This window comes from Gracilinanus agilis, chromosome 1 (assembly GCF_016433145.1).
Source record: "Gracilinanus agilis isolate LMUSP501 chromosome 1, AgileGrace, whole genome shotgun sequence".
Lineage (NCBI taxonomy): Eukaryota > Metazoa > Chordata > Mammalia > Didelphimorphia > Didelphidae > Gracilinanus > Gracilinanus agilis.
Window position 1 is genome coordinate 262,885,876 of NC_058130.1, and position 19,663 is coordinate 262,905,538.

At 37.0% G+C, this 19,663-nt stretch overlaps 1 protein-coding gene across 1 annotated transcript in view; it reads left to right on the forward strand.

Annotated features, from left to right (window-relative positions):
• The first annotated feature begins 1,330 nt into the window (after window positions 1–1,330).
• Window positions 1,331–19,663, forward strand: part of SLC35D2 (solute carrier family 35 member D2) — a 59,215-nt gene continuing 40,882 nt past the window's right edge. The window contains exons 1-2 of the mRNA XM_044657555.1: window positions 1,331–1,473; window positions 17,016–17,049. Of these exons, the coding sequence (XP_044513490.1) occupies window positions 1,331–1,473; window positions 17,016–17,049 (177 nt within the window). The remainder of the gene's footprint in view (window positions 1,474–17,015; window positions 17,050–19,663) is intronic.

Below are 19,663 nucleotides of genomic sequence, written 5' to 3' on the forward strand. Positions count from 1 at the left end.
TTCCTGCAACTACCTTATTATTAAGAGGAGGTCACCACTGGCAGGATCATCCTGAACTTGTAAGGACTTAGAAAGTCTAAACTATACAACTATACTCTGATTGGCCAAGATATCTGGATTTCTTGACTTGTTTAAATAGTACATATCTGGTGTGAAAGTGTATATCTGTTTAGGGGTGCCACAAAGTTGCCTTCACCTTTTGGGGAGGGTATATTAGGTTATGATGGCTTGTTTTGCCTTTTAAGTATTTGTTCTGGGAATTTGAGTTTTGTGTTTTAAGATTTTCTTTTGTCATGGAAGAAGTAAACACCCTTTACCTGATACTTATTTTGAAAAATGAGTACCTTTTCCAGAAGGGACCCTATCTATCTTTTTTCAGAAGAACCTAGACATAGCTAAGTTTTGTTTTAAAGATTTTCTTCAGTTTCAGTCAGAATCAGGTACCTAAGGAACCAGAAAGGATCTACTAAGATGCTTAATTCCCTCTTTTCGGGATTTGGGGCAGCCTCTCCTAGAATGAATTCGGACTCCGTACTTTGGAGCTAAACTTCCTCCCTCCTACATGAGGGAAAATCCCCTCCCTCATATGGTTGATATAGAATGACACAGAAAGGGACAGGACGCATCCTTTTAGTGGATGCACTGAGGTGAAATGACTTGCCCAGATTTATAAACTCCTACCGCCTTTTTCGTATAATTTCTTACATCATGTGCCACAATTTGTCCATCTACTTCCCAATGGCCGGGGCACTCACTTGGTTTCTAGGTTTTTGCCACTAAAAACTGTCTCCCTTCTGTCCCTCCCCACCACAGGGGGATGGGAGGGACTCTGGCTTTGGAGGAGGAGTCTTTACACTACCTGCCCCGCCCCAAGCAACCCCACCTCACTCCAATTCTGGCAGGAGGCTGGAGACCGGGATTGGTAGGTGGCAGAAGAATTGAGTTTGAGGGGACAGGGATTCAACCTGGTATCTGGGAGTGGAAGGGAAGAACTCTTCTCACCAAGGGGCAACTGAGCAGGCAGTAATCTGCTGTTACTGTTGTGAGCAGAGAGGGAGGGGAACTCCAGTCCGTCCACTCTCTATCTCTCTTCCTGTTTTGCTCGCAACACCCACTTCACTGATAGGAGGTGCAGACGGAACTGGAGCTTGGGTTGTACTCGCTCTCTCTCTCTCTTTCTTGGATCCCTGACTGGGTCTGTGCCCCTTGCCTGCCCGCTGTTGCTGCCGCCGTGGGCATGTGGCCGAGTCCTCGGAGCAGGCTCTGGCAGGGCTGCTCTGCGCTCTCTTGTCTCAGTCCGGCTGGTAAGCTTTGGCGCCCATGAGGGAAGATGTCTCCAGCTTCCAAAGCTGAGGAGGGGGAGCCTACCTCCCCCTTACACTCGCAACTGGCCAAGCTACTCTCTGCTCTCTTCTACGGGACCTGTTCTTTTTTCATAGTTCTGGTCAACAAGACGGTGCTGACCACTTACAGGTAAGGTGAGACTGGAGGCAGTGGAAGTTTGCGTGGGTGAGCCTGTGTCCACAGACGCAGGGGGAAAGAGGGGAGGCCCCGAGGGATCGAGATCTGCAGCGCGGCAGGCTTTCCCTCTGGCTTACTTACTACGCTGCCCCCCCCCCCCCCCCCCCACTCTACTTTCCCCTCTCTGGGACTCTCGGTGAATCTTAAACTAAACTTCCGACCTTCATACTCCCCACGCCCTTCCTCTGACGTTGTCATGGCAACCAGGAGGGAGGCTAGCAGGTGTGCCACGGGCGGGGACCGTGGTGTGGGTAGTTTGCGAAGAATCTCAATGGTCTCCCAAACAAAAGTAATTGACTTGCTGTTGAACAAGTCGACCCGGTCCCGCCCTCCCCCCCCACCCCCCAAAAGCTAATGCTGCCACTTTCCGGCACCTCATCCAGAGAACTGAAGGGCTGGTTATTAGCTAGATTTTTCTTTTTCTTTAAGTTTTATTGCTACCTTTTGTTTTTACATCAGTTATTTCTTCTTCGTCTTCCAGTCCCACCCGCAGCATAAAAATAAATAAATAAAAATAAAAAATAAAACCAACAGTAATCTCAGCTACTAGGCAGACAGCCTTGACTTGCATATACTACATCCTACATTTCATAATCTTAGCACCCCCAGAAGGGTGGCGTATTTCATCATCGGTTCTCTCTGACCGAGACTGGCCTTAAAGTAGTTAGTGGAGAGGGTGAGCTTTTGGAGTCAGAGGACCTGAGTTCAAATTTTAGTTCTATCACTTGTCTAACCTTGGGCAAGTTACTTAATCTCTTTAGGATTCATTTTCCTTATCTATAAAATGATGTGGTTGGACTAGATGATCTCTGAGAGCCTTTCCAGCTTCAAAAAAATGTAAAGGCTGCCTCTCAAGGTTTCTTTTGCATTGTTTTAATCATTGGGTTTATTGTTTTTGGTTCAGTTTACTTTTCGTTCAGTATCAATTTGTAGAAGTTCTTATGTTCCATCTAATTCTTGATGTTAATTATTTCCTCCCCTTTTTGTAGGGCAAGCCTGTGGGGGAAGGGAGTCTTAGTCATTGCCTAGAATTTACCTGGAACATACAAATAATGGTAGCATAATTGATCTGTTTTCAACTTCGTGAGGAAACTCCTTTTGGTGGGACAGTTCCTTCCACCTGTACAGACCCGCACCTCTTTTGAAATTTATACGCTAGAATATTCGCTTGGGGGCGCTGAGAAGTTAAATGGCTTGCACCAGGTTTTGGCCTTTTGCTGGCACATTGCTGGGCACTTGGTAAATGCTTAGTAAAAGCTTGTTTCTTTCCCTCAGAATAATATTCAATCACATTTATGTACCACAATTTGTCCAGCCATTTCCTGTGACTTTGTTACTAGATTTTTGAAATGTTCCCTTAGCTATTAAAATGGATGTGGGGAAAAATTAAGTGTATTATCAGAGAGCAAGAGACTGATAGAAATATTTGCTCATTCTATGGCTTGCAAAGATGTTAGATTCCTTTCTCTGTTTTCAAAACTAGTTGAGAACAAATCCCTGACATTCTCAAATATTTGCTCATGGCCTTTGTATGCCTGGCAGTATAACAGGCAATTTAAAGAATTATTCACCAGAAAGAATCTATTTTAAATTTTAAAAAATGAAAAATTCTCCATCCATGCAGAGTAACTGGATGCTTAGTGAATGCAATCATCATCGCTTGTAGTTGTCCCTTTATGCAGTAGATGTGTCCTAAAACATTTTGTATGTAGAAAATTCATCCTGTTACATTTACATTTACAATGTGCTAATTGGACATTTCACAGGATTGCAACCACACATACTTTTGTTCTTTGAATCATTACCCACTAGTGTCATGTTTGTGGAATAATAATTCATATTCTATTGGTCTAGTAGTAGTGTTTAGAGTTGATAGAAAATCTAGGTTCAAGTGTTTCCTCTCAATCTAGTTATATGATCCTGGGCAAGTCACTTAATCCTTCTGAAACTGTTTTCTCAGTCCCAGGCTCTCTAAGATCAGAAAATGGAAATAATATCTGCAGTACTCACCTCCACACAAATATGAACTCTAAAAGTAGAATTTGTTTTTCCTTAAAGCTAGGTAAAATTGTATTGATTTACCTTTCTCAAATTATGGTCATATTCATAGAAATTCCTGAGAAAGATAATCATATTGGCACTAGAGTCTTTTTTTTTTTTTCAGAATAGTATGACCCAAACAAACTTGCCAATTCTTGATCCTGGGTTCAAAAAGTTTTGGAATAATTTTTTCTATCAATTTTCCCACCCTTTTGGGATTTGTGATTTATTCTAATATTGTTACTTAGTATTAGAATATTAAACCAAATGACTTTCTTGCTTTCTTCAGTCAGTAATGGGACTAAGTAGAGTCAATGAGCTATAGTTTCCAACAGAATCTCCAGAGGAACAGTTTGAATTTCTTCTACCAACTGGATCCTGTTGGAGATGAAATTAAGGAAACAAGACTTCCTTTTGGTTTAGGATGCCAACATTTTTTATAGCCTTTTTGTTCTGTTATCACACACACCCTGGGCAAAGTTTGACAGGTCCTTCCTTAGAATTATCTGTTCTGGTATTGTCAACTGGAGATATCTGGACCTTGATTGTGGAAAAAAATACATCTTAATTTCAATATGATTGGTTTCTTTTACAATCATCTGCATTTTATTACATATATTTAAAAATTTTATTCTGAGAAAGGATCCATAGGCTTCACCAAACTGCCACGGGATCCATGACACATGCAAAAAAGTAAAAAAAAAAACACATAATCTAGGGTCTTAAAGGAATATCTTCATGGGATAATAGGGCAAATTTTACTATTGTATAATGGAAATAGTATGAGATTTGAATCAGGAATTCTCTGGGTACAAGTAGTGTCTAGGATACTGTTTGTGACTTTAGGCAAACCTAAGGCATGGTAGGCCTTAGTTTCTCTGTTTGTAAAGTTGAACTAAACAGCCTTTATAGTCACTTCCAGTTCAGGATTCTATGATCCTTAGTTAAAAAAGAGCATGTGCCACATAGTGCTATGCTCACATGCACAGAAGAGTTAAGCTATGCCTTTAGGAAAAGGAAAAATATAAGATAAATCACATTCAAGCCTGGACCATAAATAGCATATTCATGGGGAAAACATACCAGTTACTGAAATGACAGGTCTATTTAAGAGCTTGTAGTAATTCAGTTTAATCATTATGGAAGACAATCCAGGTGCAAATTAAAAATTAAAAGAGTATCTGTTCTCAAGAGACTTTGTATGTACTCTGTGTATACTTCATTTGTGTTTTCCCCTACTAAAATGACATTTTTTGGTTTTTGAAGTAGTAGGGATTCAAGTAGGAGGGAACCAAGAAAGGCCTATTGTAAGAGGTAGCACCTGAGTTATGCTTTAAAGAAAGTTATGAATGCTACAAGGTAGAGACTAGGAAAAGAAGACGTGTTTCTTTGTGAACATTTTCTGTAGTTTTTACTCATTTGGCCAAGGAAACTGGCGATGATTTATCATGTGTATTATACTTTTTGTAGTAGGTATTATAAAGTTAATAAATGCTAATTATATTGTGAATGTAAAAGGGATCATGTGGTACACAGAGTCATTGGTTTATACATGGAAAGTACTTTAGATGACTAAGTATAAAAGAATTCTATGAGACAAAAGAATAGGATCTTCCTTGAAATTGTAGAAATAAGTACTGTGCCTTAAGAAAACAAACTAATGGAAATAAAAGTATAATTTCCATGCTACATGTAAAAAATATCATATATTGGAATATCATATAATTTTATAACATGGGTAAGATAATCATATTTTGTGTTGTCAGAGTCAGGTTTCTTTTGAAATCACATTTTCTTTACATGGTGCAATTGAGTTATAATAAATTATAAAGGAAAGATTATTTACAGAAATGTGATCTTCTTAGCTGCTTGAGAGATTTCAGTTTCCTATTGTGTTAATATAACTACTTGTTATAGGATAGAATGGTCTTTCTAAACTACTGTTTACTTGGGCCATGAGAATCCAATTTGAGAGAAGTATTCCTCTCTTTGTTTTCTGTTTGTGGCATTTTGGTATAGATTAGGGAAGAAGGTTTATGAGTAGATTTTCTGGTTATTATATTTAGTTAATTTACTTTTAGTACAAAAAGTAGTTTTTAATACTTTTGGGACAAAAAGGAGTTCATAAGATATGGTTCTGCTTATATTGTCAGATTGTCTCAATTCTACCACATTATTGGAAAAGCTTCTCATCAAAGTTATTAGTGATTCCTTTGTTGCTAAACCTGATGGATTTCTTTCAGTCCCCATCCTTTTTGAACTTTCTGGAATATTTAATGCTTTCAATAACCCTACCCTTAATACTGAGAAGGTGATAGAAAAAATTTAAAACTGGATTTTGATCTAGTAGACCTTGATTCAAGTCTTGACTCTGCCATTTAATATCTGTAAGCAAGTCATTTAAACTTTCTTGGTCTTAGTCTGTTTTCTATTTCAATGAAACATGTGTTTATACATACAGAATATAGTAACCTTTACAGGTGTAGCCCAAACTTCAATTTCTGGGTGTTGAAATACTATTATATAATTATGGACAGTAAAGGTAAAGATAGGTAAAGATAGCAACAACCATAAGGAGCAACTAAGGAGCTCTGGAAGAGAAACTGAGAACTGAGAATTCTATGAATTATGTCAGTTAATATAATCTCAACTAAACTTCAGTTAGATCAGGATCATAAAAGTTTAAAGCTAGAAGGAACCTCCAAGGCCATTTTGTCCAAACCATACTAGAACAAGAGCCAAGACATAATTAAATTGTGATTGTCCATTCTCTACTTGAAGGGCAACTAGGTGCTGCAGTGGATAGAGTGCCAGGCCTGGAGTTAGGAAGACTTAAGGTAGAAATGGCAAGATATAACAACAGACATAGTCTTGGACACTTACTATCTGGGTGACAAGGAACAAGTCACTCAACCTCGTTTGCCTTAGCTTCCACATTGCAAGAATGAGCTGGGGAAGGAAATGGCAAATCATTCCAGTATCTTTGTTAAGAAAACCCCAGATGTGATCATGAAGTGTTGGACATGACTGAACAACTACCATATATTTTCTAATTAAATATCTTAATGAGGAGACTTCTGCCCAAGATAGCTCATTCTACTTTTGGACTCTAATTGGTAGGAAGTTTTCCCTATTTGCTTCCCAAAGCAAAACAAAACAAAAGACTGCCTCCACAATATCTATAACTGCCCCCAGATCTGCCCTTCCGGGCCAAGAAAACTTGCCTAATTCCTCTTTGCATGTTAGCACATCCAAAACTTAAAAATAGCCATCATATGTCCCCTTAGTTTTCTCTTAACTGGGCCAGATATCCTCTGTTTCTTTAAATTATCTTCCTATGGCACAGTTTCAAGTTATCTCTTCAACCTGTTCAGCCTCCTTTAGACATTATGGAACTCCTCAATCAATGAAACTTTATTAAACACATGTTAAGCACTCAATATGTCTAAAGCAGACCTCACATTTGTAATAGGTAAAGGCTTTAAAAGGGTAAAAGCAGATTTTTGCAAGCATATTACGGAAAGCCTGTGCTGGAAGTCATGGACATTTTTAATAGAATGCAGGGGGTAGGGAGGAGAGAGCTAAGCAACAGACACTGCTGTTTTGTGAAGGGTTTGGAGCAGAAGTGCAATCAGCAGTCCTTATTTGACCTGGGATCTTGGAGACTGGTGAAGGTTGTAAAGGCTGAAGACATCATCCTGCAAGTCAACTCTGAGTAGAGAAAAGGCCTGTGTTCTGGTGGACAGTTTGCAGGCATATTTCCCTATCTGGTTACTTTTGGATCATCAGCTGTGGAGGAGTTGGTTCCTGGTATCCTGAAGACATCTCTGGATCAGTTGTGAGAACCCAAATCCAAGCCTTCTTCCTCAGGTCCTAAGCCAAGCTGTCAAATATGGCAGAAGCCAGGTTGGCTAAGGAACTTACCCTTTTGACTCCAGTCCTGGGCAGTTAGACATAGTTTCACCTTATCCCCTCTCCTAGCCTCTCAAAAAACAATTAAACTGTTTCCCTGTGTGTTTTCTTCGTACATTAAAGTTCCCATAGTGTCTGTATTTATTATACTCTGTGTTTATCCCTTGTCTAGGCAGAGCAGGGTGACAGATAGGGCCTAACTGTCACTTCTGTCAACAGTCATTTCTCCTAACAGCTAAACCCAGTTTCCCTAACTTGTTAAGTCCACACCTATTGTCCATTCCTGTCTCCTACTCACCCTTCTGAACCCACATATAATATTTAAGTTAACTCCTCTATTTTTCCCCATAAGACATTTCTCCCCAAACTCTCTTTCCCTTCCCAACTTTTCTATTACTGTTGAGGGCACCATCTTCTCAGTCACTCAGACTTCTAACCAAAGTGTCATTCTTAACTCATCACTCAAATTCACCCTCCATAGCTACTCTCTTGCCATTTCTACCTCTATAACACCTTTTACATGTCCTCTTCTTTTCACTCACAGCTATGGTCCTAATAAAGGCACTTATCTCCTTTTAACAGGCTGTCATAATAACCTTTTGAGTGATTTCCAAAGCCTCAAATCACTCTCTTCTTCAATCCACCTTCCACTTAGCTACCAAATATTCCAAATGGTAGAAATGAATGCTGCTACTCCACTATTCATGAAACTTCAGTGGTGGCCTGTTACCTCCAGGATCAATGGTAAAATCTTCTGTCTTTTAAAGCCCTTTATAATCTAGCCTCTTCATATCTTTCTGGTCTTCTTACACTTAATTCCCTTCTACATGCAGTGCAGACCACTGACCCATTTGTTGTTCCTCTTACAAGACATTCCATCTCCCAAGAACTGTCCCCCATACTTAGAATAGTCTGACCCCTCATTATCTTCCTTGAATTTTTTAAAAACTCAGCTCAATCTCTAACTTTTATAGGTTGTACTAATGGCTTCTTTCTGAGATTACTTGATATTGAATCTACTCTGTATATATCATGTATGTACATAATTATTTGTACATCTTCCCTTTTAGAATGTGAAATGCTTGAGGGCATTTGCCTTTCTTTGTATCCCCAGTGTTTAGCAGAGTGACTGGCACATAGTGGGCACTTAATAAATGTTTATCATCTGATTCTCTGGCATCTTCCTTCATTATCTTGGGAGATGACCAGTGATGCTTTATTCTTCAATAAATTCCACAGGAATAGAATTTACCTACATTTGTTATTTTTTCCTTGTCTTTCCCCTGCCTCATCACTGATAATTTTTTTCACAATATAGTTTGACATACAATAATTTCACAATAAACAATTCCCATCATGCTGATATATATATGTGTGATATATATATGTGTGTATGCAAACTCTCTATTGCAACAAATAAGCTCATGTAACTTTCTACTTTTATATACCTTGCCACTGAAATTTTTTAAAATTTAATTTCTAAATATTTGTCCTCACCATAATACTTTGAGAGCTATTTCCCATAGCAAAGAATATAAAAGAAGAAATAGGCAGTTTAGTCAAACTAATGACTACATCAACTACATCCAATAGTGTATGTAGTGTTCTACACTCATGGTCCCCCAACTGTGTAAAAAAGGGAGGGAGGTTCATTTTCTTATCTTCTTAGGACCAAGCCTTATCACTTTAATTGAACAGCATTCAGTATTTTTCCCCTTTCTCTTTCCATTTACATCATTATGATCATAGTGTTTTTTTTATTGTTTTCTTGGTTCTGCTTACTTCCTTACCACCAGTGCATATAAATTTTCTCATACTTCTCTGTATTTTTCTAGTTTGTTGTTTCTTAATTGAAAAGGAAATGAATTTTAAAAACAAGCAAATAGAACCATTAGACATTGTATTTAATAGAACTCTGACATCTTTCAGTGTTATCTGTATTATTGTTGTTATCATGCCTAATATTCTTTTTGTTAATTCTTTAGGGGGAAAGAAGGAAATGAATTTTCCTAATGATAAGAGCTATCTAAAGCTGGAATAAGTTTCCTCAAGTAGTAGTGGGCTCTCCCTTTTTCAAGGTCTTCAGGCAGATTCTGAATGATCACTTGTCTTATATGTTATACAGGAGATTCCTTTCTAATGGACTAGATCAGTGATTCCCAAAGTGGGCGCTACCGCCCCCTGGTGGATGCTGCAGCGATCCAGAGAGGTGGTGATGGCCACAGATGCATTTATCTTTCCTATTAATTTCTATTAAAATTAAAAACAATTTATTTCCAGGGGGATAAGTAATATTTTTTTCTGAAAAAGGGGCGGTAGGCCAAAAAAGTTTGGGAACCACTGGACTAGATGCTATTGAAGTGCCTTCCAATTCTTGAATTCTATGATTCTGTGACATATCCCTCTAACTTGTTACAAAGCCCCTGCTTTTCTTTGAACTTCTCAGAATTAGTTTCCTGGCTGAGAAGACCTGCAATTCTTAATACATTAGCCAAGCAGAATGACTTATATGTCTACAACTTATTAAAAATTGTGTGAGTCCTGTCCACTTTGGGGGGATGTTTTATGATAATATAATTTAATTATTTGCAAGAGAAGGGGTGGACCTACAACATATGATATTAACAATTCTTTTAAAATTTCTTTTATTTTAACATCAACAAAAAACCATTTCAAAATATGAACAAAGGAGATTGTATAAAAAGCTAGGTTTCTGTCACAGGGTCTTCAAAAGAAATATTTTTATGTATATATTCTTGACGATGTTATTAACAAGGTTGTCCTTTTTATTTTCTGCCCTTTTTTCTTCTATGCGTTTAAAAAAATCACATAATATTTTAAACAATAAATGTATGTAACATAATATCAAAAAGGTTATGAAAGGCTATTTTTTTCCACAAAAAGTAATTTAGCAGATTTGAACCACTATGATTTGGCATCTCTATAGTCAGGAATGAATGAAGCATTTATTCAACTCCCAATATATGCTAGGTATGGTGGTAGACACTAGTGATACAAATTTTTAAGAAGTAAAGATAATCCCTGCCTCTCAAGGAGCTTCCATTAAGTGTTTTGGAGTGGGGAGTAAGAAAGAGCAGTGAATGGCATTATGGGGGGATTTGGATGACATGTTATTCCCAGGAATGGTAGTAGTCATTTCATTACTTTTCTTAGTGGTAGAGTTGGAAGGGACCAAGTCAGAATATGTGCCCCTGGTATGGAGATAGCCAAGAAGTGGGTCTGAGACCAGGACAAGATAAGGTAAATGAATGCACACTAATGAGAACTCAGAGTCACAGAGTGGGAGGAAAAACATGTCTGAGTTATTGCTTCTATGTGTGTGTGTTTATTTATATGAATGTGTAGATATGCTTATGTTTAAACACACCTGCATACATGTGTATATATGCACAACATCTGTACACATACATATACATGTGTGTATACAAACTGGTTTGTATTTTATCACAGGGAAAGATACTTATTTCAGTTTGCATCACCTCTACTAAATACAGCCTCAGAGAGGTAAAACAGCTATTATCTGTCAGAAACATTCAATCAATCATTATTTATTTGTGTAATGTATCAGACATCATGCATGGCTTTTGGTATACAGAGAGGAAAATGAAAGTTTCTGACTTAAGAAGATTACATTATAGCTAGAGGATATATAGCATGATTCTACATTCACAGATATAAACAATATAGCTACTAAATAATTTATAGGGGAACTCAGTAGTGGCTTGTGGGAATGGAAAAGGCTTCATGTAGAAGCTGATGTTTCAGCAAAGTCAAGAAGAAAATTAGGGATTCTGAGAGAGAAAGTAAGGAGAAGGTGCTTTCCAGGCATGTGGGGGACAATCAATGCAAAGATCCAGAGACAGACATGGAAAATTGCAAGAAAAGCAGTAAGAAGGCCACTTTGAATGGATTGTATTATATAATAAGGGGAATAATATTCAATAAAGTTGGAAGTTTGAGATGCTCACTAAGTCAATTAGAAATGTTCAGTAGGCATTTTGTGATTTGGGATTAAAAATCAAGAAAAATTAGGGCTAGATCTAGGAACCATCAGCCTAGAGATAAAAGTGGTTAGCACTTATATAGTGCTTTAAGTTGAGCAAAATGTTTATAGATATTATCTCATTTTATTCTCATATCTGACCTCAGAAGTAGATGCTATCATCTTAATTTTACAGATGAGGAAACTAAGGCAGGCATCAAGTGACTTACGCAAAGTTTCTGAGCCTGGATTTGAATTTAGATCTTCCTGATTCCAAATGAAATGCTCTATCCTCCTGGTGAGGTTACCAAGAGAAATTATAGAATGAGAACAGATTCTAGGATAGAACCTTGCTGGTATACCAACACTAATGGGGCAGGACCTAATTGATCAAGCAAGTGAAACTGAGGAGTGGTCAGACTGAGAGGGAATAGAGTCAAAAACAACTCAAGAAGAGAGAGAAATAAAGAGGAAAAGGTGGTTAATAGTATCAAACACCGCAGAGAGATCAAAGATGACTGAAAAAGTCTTGTCTTGTTTTGGTAGTTGAAACCATTTATAACTTTAGAGAAAGCCCTTTTAGTTAAGTGATAAGATTGTGAGTCAGGATTTCTAGCTAAGGACTTCCTAATTATGATGTCAGCGCTGTCCAATATACTCTCCATGCACATATTTCTTTTTTTTTCTTTTTTTACATTTCACAGAATTATCATTGTAGAGTTGTAATTTAAAGCCTGTATCTTGGAAATGAATTAGAACCTACCTGAATTTTTTAAAAGGGCTAACTTAATGGAATTATGTAGGGAAAGTAGCAGGGACTGGGCCTGTGATTTGTTTGGAATAGGGAGTTCCCTGATGAGAAAACTTCTACCAATGAAGATCTACACCTTCCTTGAATTCATAATTTTAGAGAAATGCCTAGAAAAGAGGAAGATTAAGCTGGTGTGTGACAAGATATGAACTCTAGCAGGTATATTATGCTATTAAAATTATGCCTTCTCTTTTAAAATGTAATTCTATTTAAAAAATCAAGTGTCCAAGAGCAATAGTAAATATAACACAGGACATCTGGTCAGCTTGTAACAAGATCAACATTTTCAAAAGTACTGTAACAAAAATATTTCTAGCTTACACATGAACATTTATTACAGAGAATGAAGTAATTGTATGAAGAACTTAATAAGATCATACAAATTAAATAAACATTTTTTTAAGTCAATGACTTCAGTGCAAAAGTGGACAAGGAAGGACAAGGAAGAAGATAGTAGAAAATATGCTGTAAACTTGGGACATAATTTTCCCACTAACATAGTGTACTATCTTAAGTAACAGTCACCATGCATGCATAGGGAATATGTATTATTGAAGAGGGATCTTAAACAAGAGTCAGGCAGAGTGCTCCTATGCTAAGATTAAATATTTTTTTTCTCTTAATGGTCTGTGTGTAGGCCTGAATCTTAGTTGGCTATCCCAGACTACTGTCTGATTTAGAGTTAGTGATATCTTATAATTTCTGCTTAACTTGTTATAGGGATCTCATCTCCCAGAAATCCTTTTCAAGGAGGTTCTAATAGAATTCCATAAGAGCAGTGTGAAAGCTGGGCTCTGAAATCTAATTCACTCCCAAGAGTCATTTGTTACTCAAATGGACTGAAGAGGTAAGCAATAATAACAAAAAAGGACAGGTGGGGTAGCCGCAAATTTAAACTCTATACCTTCCACATGAAAATGTGATGAACAAAGTTCCTAGGCTTTGAATCATTTTACATAACAATTTCATGTAGAAATTTAATAGCTATAAATCAGTTAGCAAAACAAAGGTCAAAAGATACCAGAACACTTACTGTTTTTGCTGACTACCAAAAGGAACACTGGTTTAAAATTTAAACTCATTTGTAAAAATTTATGGAGGATGATGGAAGGTCATGAATGAATGATATTGCCTCATAAAAGAAAAAGAAGCAGTGAAGGGAAAAGCAGGTTTAAAGAACGCTTGACAAGAGGCAAACAAATCAGATGAAAATGTTAAGCATATACAGAGATTTTCATAACAAATTTTTTTTCACTGTCAAATAAAGTAGAATTGCTACATTTGAATTTGAACATCAGAGCCACAAATATGTTTCCTGCTGAAGTAGAAATAACACTGTATAAAAACTGATGAGAAAAGAAAATAAATTAAACTAACTATACACAGGTGGTCCTAATTTGAGACATCACGATTTTGGAGCACTGAGGGTTGCCTTGATATGAAAGAAAGAATACCAGAGATGGGAGAAATCTTAGACCCTATTATTTAAAAAAGGAACAGAGGAATTATCAGTAACTACTGACCCTTTTGCCAAAAACTTTCTTTTGAGAATAACCTACACATGTATAAAGGATGTCCTAAGTAAAATTATCAAAAGGGAATAGGTAGATTTTTGCATAGTTACTGTAATACAATTCATAAAAGCTACAAAGAATATAGAATCCCCAAAGTGCTTATTTCCTGTTGATTATAAAAAGCTGAGCAAAATGCCCCTTATAATGTTTTCCTCCAATAAGTGGTCTCCCATGAAAATATGTCACAAAGTACATGGAAAAATCTAATGAGAGAATTTTTTTGATTATTAATATTAAATGAGGCATAATCCAGAGAGATGTCTGCTAATGAAAAAGATATTTGCCATTGTTATTCAGGAAATTCAAGATGAAGAGGAATATCATATAGATAACGAGATCTTCCAGATGCTTGTATTTGCAGATATTATGCCAATAGCATAAACTTTGGAGCATTTCAAATATTTCTGAACAAGATCCATAACCACCAAATAGAGTTGGCCTAACTATCCACACAGGGAAAAAAACCCAAACAAATGGATAAATAATGGCTCTGGGTAAAGTTATGAGGTTCAGGGGATAGAATGCCAGGCCTGGGAATGGGAGGTCCTGGATTCAAATCCGAACCTAGAACCTTCTTAGCTGTGTGACCCTGGGTAACTTAGCCCTGATTGCCTAGCCCTTACCATTCTTCTGCCTTGGAACCAGTACTTAGTATTAATTCTAAGACAGAAAGTAAAGATTTTCTTAATGACTGTTCAGGATTATGATATGCAATTGGGTAGACAACTTAACTTAGAGAATCAGCACACATATCATGAACAGAAATTGCAAGTGGATAATAAGTTGAGCTCAACTGAACAAGAAGAAGACTATAGACTAGATTACTAAATTCCTTTTGGGACCCATCTTTTTAACTCCAGTGTTATTCTGATCATGCTGTATGTCTTTGAGTTATTAACAGCACATCACAAGCAAGAACTTGAAGAGGAAGAGTGATATAGAAGATGTAAAGGAAAGACATGATCAGGAAATGAAAACAAAAACAATAGAACGAATGACGGAACTGGCATTTTGCATCTACTAGCTTTCTCAAAATGTGAAGAGGAAGTATGAAGAGAGCTTCCAACATGGATTTATGGAAGAAGATATGGATTATATGGATAAAAGTTGTGCAAATTGAGCTGACATGGCTACCTAGAAGATCACATCATTGAATGAATTATATGCTAAAGCAATTCTTAACCTCTTATTATGTGGTAGACACTGTGATCATTGGAGGGACTACTCAAATTAGCAAGATCACAGTTGCATATGGGTATCAGTGATGGTTAAAAAAAAAGAATACATTGCATTTGGAGATCATTCAAAAGATAGAAGGGGTAATTAATGCATTGGATGACAGAATCAAAAACACAAAAGATATTGACAAGCTAGAATGTTGGGTCAGTTTAACTGAGTAAAAATTAATAAGCATAAAAGTGGTAAAAACTTGTATTTTAAAAAATCAGATTTGTACAATTATAAGATGGAGGGAGTATGACTAGGTAGTAGTTTATTTTAAAAAAAGATTTAGGAGTTTTGGTAAATTGCAAACTCAATATGAGTAAAGAGTATTGTAATGAGGTTTTAGCTTGCATCTATCTAGAATTAGGAAGGAGATAGTCTGCTCTGGTCAGATCATATCTGTAGTATTATATTTAATGAAGCAGCTAGGTGGAGCAGTGGATAGAGCACTGCTTCTGGAGTCAGGAAGACCTGAGTTCTGTGAAAAAGATAATGGAGGGCACCAGGGATGTTACAATAAATCTAAATGGTTGTGGGTACACACACTGGGTTGAAGGAGAGACTGGACCAGGATAGTGAGAGCAGAGTTCACTGGTTTAACACAGGAATGGCAGTTGGCCTCAACTGTCATCCAGCTCACCACCAGGCCAGGGTTTATGGAATCAACAGGCAAGGTAAAGGTTTTAGCAGTTTTAATTATGTTCAACTAAAAGGTGGGAAAGGGATTTCTATACTTAAAACCTAAAGGGCAAAACCACAGGGCAAGGGGAGGACTTCTCTATTCTGATATTAGTGATCTAAGCAGACAGGGCCAAAGGAGCAGTAATGGAGTCTCTTGGAGGCTGCATCAAACCTGGTTCCTGCCAGGCTTGACCAGCACAGCTAAGAGCTGAGGGTGGCTTTGGGGGTTCTCACGGTTATCCACAGTTGATCAGGATGTCAAAAGCCAAAGTGATCCAAGGTATCCAAGTAGAGAGGGTGGGCTTGAGATGCTGTCCACCAGATCCCAAACTCCTCCTCTTCCCTTGGTACTGCTCTGTAGGTCGTCTTGTCCTCTTGCTGAAAAGCCACCACCACTCAGGATCCCAGGGAAATCAGGATGCAGGGTGTCCTTTACTCTGAGATCTCCCAGGGCTAGCCCCAGTTTGTGCAACCCCTAATGGAGTCTCTCTCAGGGCACAAGCCACTTCCTCCTGCCCCTTCATTCCATCTTGGAATGCTCCAGCCCTTCCTGTTAGGTCAACCTTAATCCTTAGTTAATTACTAATTAATCTTCCTCACAACAGTTCAAATGTGGCCTTAGACAGTAGCAGCATGACTCTAGGTAGACTACTGTCTTCCTTAGTTTATTCTTCTGTAAAACGCTGTGAGAATCAAATATTTGTAAAGTGCTTTGCAAACTTTAGAGTCCTGCATAAATGCTAGCTATTATGATTAATATTTATTAATATTTTAACCTGTTGAGCATCATAGAATCACAGTTTTACATTTGAATAGGACCTCATCAGCCTGCTATTCTAACCCTCACCTAGAAGGATTTCCTATCAAAACATCTTTATGCAAGTAATTTTTCGAGTGATTTTTGTTTATACATAGGCTTAACTAGCCAGCCTTTGAGATCCCTTATAAATCTAAGAATAGGTGACTTTATGAAATATTTTTGAGCAAGAGAAGTTTGGAGAAAAGGAAATATAATTTTATAAATAATCAAATTATCTGGCCAAATATTTGAGGCTTTAAAAATGGCACTAATAAATTGAATACATCAGTCCTCTCAGTTTGAAAAATTAACAGATGCCCCTAAATTTAACATCTGCTTTTACATTGAAAAATTGCCAGGTACATTCACATTATTTTTATTATGCATATTTTCCACTTCACCAACTTTCTTAACATTCTAAGTGTATTTATTGTTCTGTGTTCTTTGTAGTTTCCCATCACCCCTAATTCTTGGAATTGGACAGGTAAGTATAACAAATCAATTTCTTATCTAATAGTAGTATTGGTGCCAAAGTCTTAAATGCTTTTGTTTATAAAATAATAGAAAACTAGCGATCTGATTTTAGAGTGGATTTTGAAATGAAGTGTTTGGAATGGCTTTTAAGTGCCTTCTAGATCTAAAGCTGTGATAAAGTCATAGAATAAATATTAGTCAGAGGGATCATTCTCCTGAAAGAATACAAATGAATTCTAATTTTATTTACTTTGCCTTCAATACCAAGACTATTCAATATTCTCAAATTCTAGTATTCTTGTGTTACTGGCAACTCTTTTTTTGGAGTAGACCCTGTGATTCTAAGTAGTATAAGGAACAAGTTCATAGTGAAGAACTTCCTTTATCAATTTAGAGCAATGGCTTCTTAATAACTGGCCTTCTTAGAAAACTGCCTGAGACAATGTGAAGTTGAATGACTTATCCAGGGTCACATGTCAGGAGGAGGATTTGAATCTAGATCTTCCTGCAGGAGGTTATTCCTCTCTGCACTATACTGAATTTATATGAAGAACTTAATATAAATACTTAAAATGCAATTGTTTAAATAACATTTTAAAAAATGGGATTTTTTAAAATAATTTTTTATTTTTAGAAAAATTTTCCTTGGTTACATAAGTCATGTTTTTACTTTCCCCTTCACCCCCTCAACCCCCGCCCCCCTCCACTGTAGCCAATTCGAATTTCCACTGGTTTTATTATGTGTGGTCAGTCAAGACTTATTTACACATTATTGATAGTTACATGGGTGTGCTCTTTTCAGGTCTACATCCCCAATCATGTCCTCATCAACCCAAGTGTCCAAGCAGTTGTTTTTCTTCTGTGTTTCTACTTCTGTAGTTCTTCTTCTGAATGTGGGTAGTGTTCCTTTCCATAAATCCCTCAGAATTGTCTTGGGTCATTGCACTGCTGCTAGTACAAACGTCCATTACATTCGATTTTACCACAGCATATCAGTCTCTGTGTACAATGTTCCTCTGTCTCTGCTCCTTTCACTCTGCATCAATTCCTGGAGGTCTTTCCAGTTCACATGGAATTCCTCCAGTTTATTATTCCTTTGAGCACAATAGTATTCCATCACCAGCATTTACCACAATTTGTTCAGCCATTCCCCAATTGAAGGGCATACCCTTGCTTTCCAGTTTTTTGCCACCACAAAGAGCACAGCTATAAATATTTTTGTGCAAGTCTGTTTATGATCTCTTTGGGGTACAATCCCAGCAATGGTATGGTTGAATCAAAGGGCAGGCATTCTTTTAACGTTCTTTGGGCATAGTTCCAAATGGCCATCCAGAATTGGTTGGATCAGTTCACAACTCCACCAGTAGTGCATTAACGTCCCAATTTTGTCACATCCCCTCCAACATTCATTACTCTCCCCTGCTATCATTTTAGCCATTCTGCTAGGTGTGAGGTGGTACCTCAGAGTTGTTTTGATTTGCATTTCTTTAATTATTAGAGATTTAGAACACTTTCTCATGTGCTTATTGATACTTTTTATTTCTTTATCTGAAAATTGCCTATTCATGTCCCTTGCCCATTTATTAATTGGGGAATGGTTTAATTTTTTATACAATTGATTTAGCTCCTTGTATATTTGAGTAATTAGACCTCTGTCAGAATTTTTTGTTATAAAGATTTTTTTCCCAGTTTGTTGTTTCCCTTCTGATTTTGGTTGCATTGTTTTTCTTTGTATAAAACCTTTTTAATTTGTTGTAAATTTTGTTGTAAAAAGAAAGTACCTTTCTCATGATGAATCCCAAGATAAAAAAACCTTTATTATCACAATAAGCTTCCATCTTTTTCCATTTCTCTGAATTTAAATCTCAGGATAATAACCAGGTCTGAATGAGACTACTTATTTTCTGAACTAGCTAGACACAAAATCTCCATAAACTTTTTATATTCAGATAAAGCAGTTGTAATTTATTGTATCAGGCGGATACTTTCCCCCTGAAAATCTGACTTCGATAATCTGAACCTGATTCCATTCTAAATTGTGTAAATAATAGAGATAATAATGAAAGTAATGATAAAAATGAATAAACATGTTTTCCTTAAATTTCTTTCAGTCCACTTTCAACACAAAATGATGATAAGATTTTAGATAGTTTACAACATACTTACCATACATTATCTCCTTGGGGCCTCACATCAAACTTGAGGTAAATTAGGTCCTTCCTTGATTTACAGATGAGGAAACTACCTCAGAGAAGTCATGACTTGCCCATGGCCACACAACTAGTGTTAGAGGCAGTATTTTAACTATATCTTCTTGTCTAGTTTGAGTTTACTTTTCAAGGACTAGTAGACCTAAGTCCAGAGGGGCACCACCAAAACCAACCTCTTTTGAATTTCCCCTATTACCAGTGATGGCACTATCATCGTTCCAGCTTACCTAGGTTTGCAATATCACTATTGTCTTTAGGTCTTTCCTCAGAATCATGCTAACATATCCAATTAGATACCAGAACCTTTACTTTCAAACTTTACAACATCTTTCACATATCACTATTATGATTTGGGACTGCATCACCTCTTGCAGAGATTATTACAGTTATCACCACTTTTGCCTCTCTTCCTCG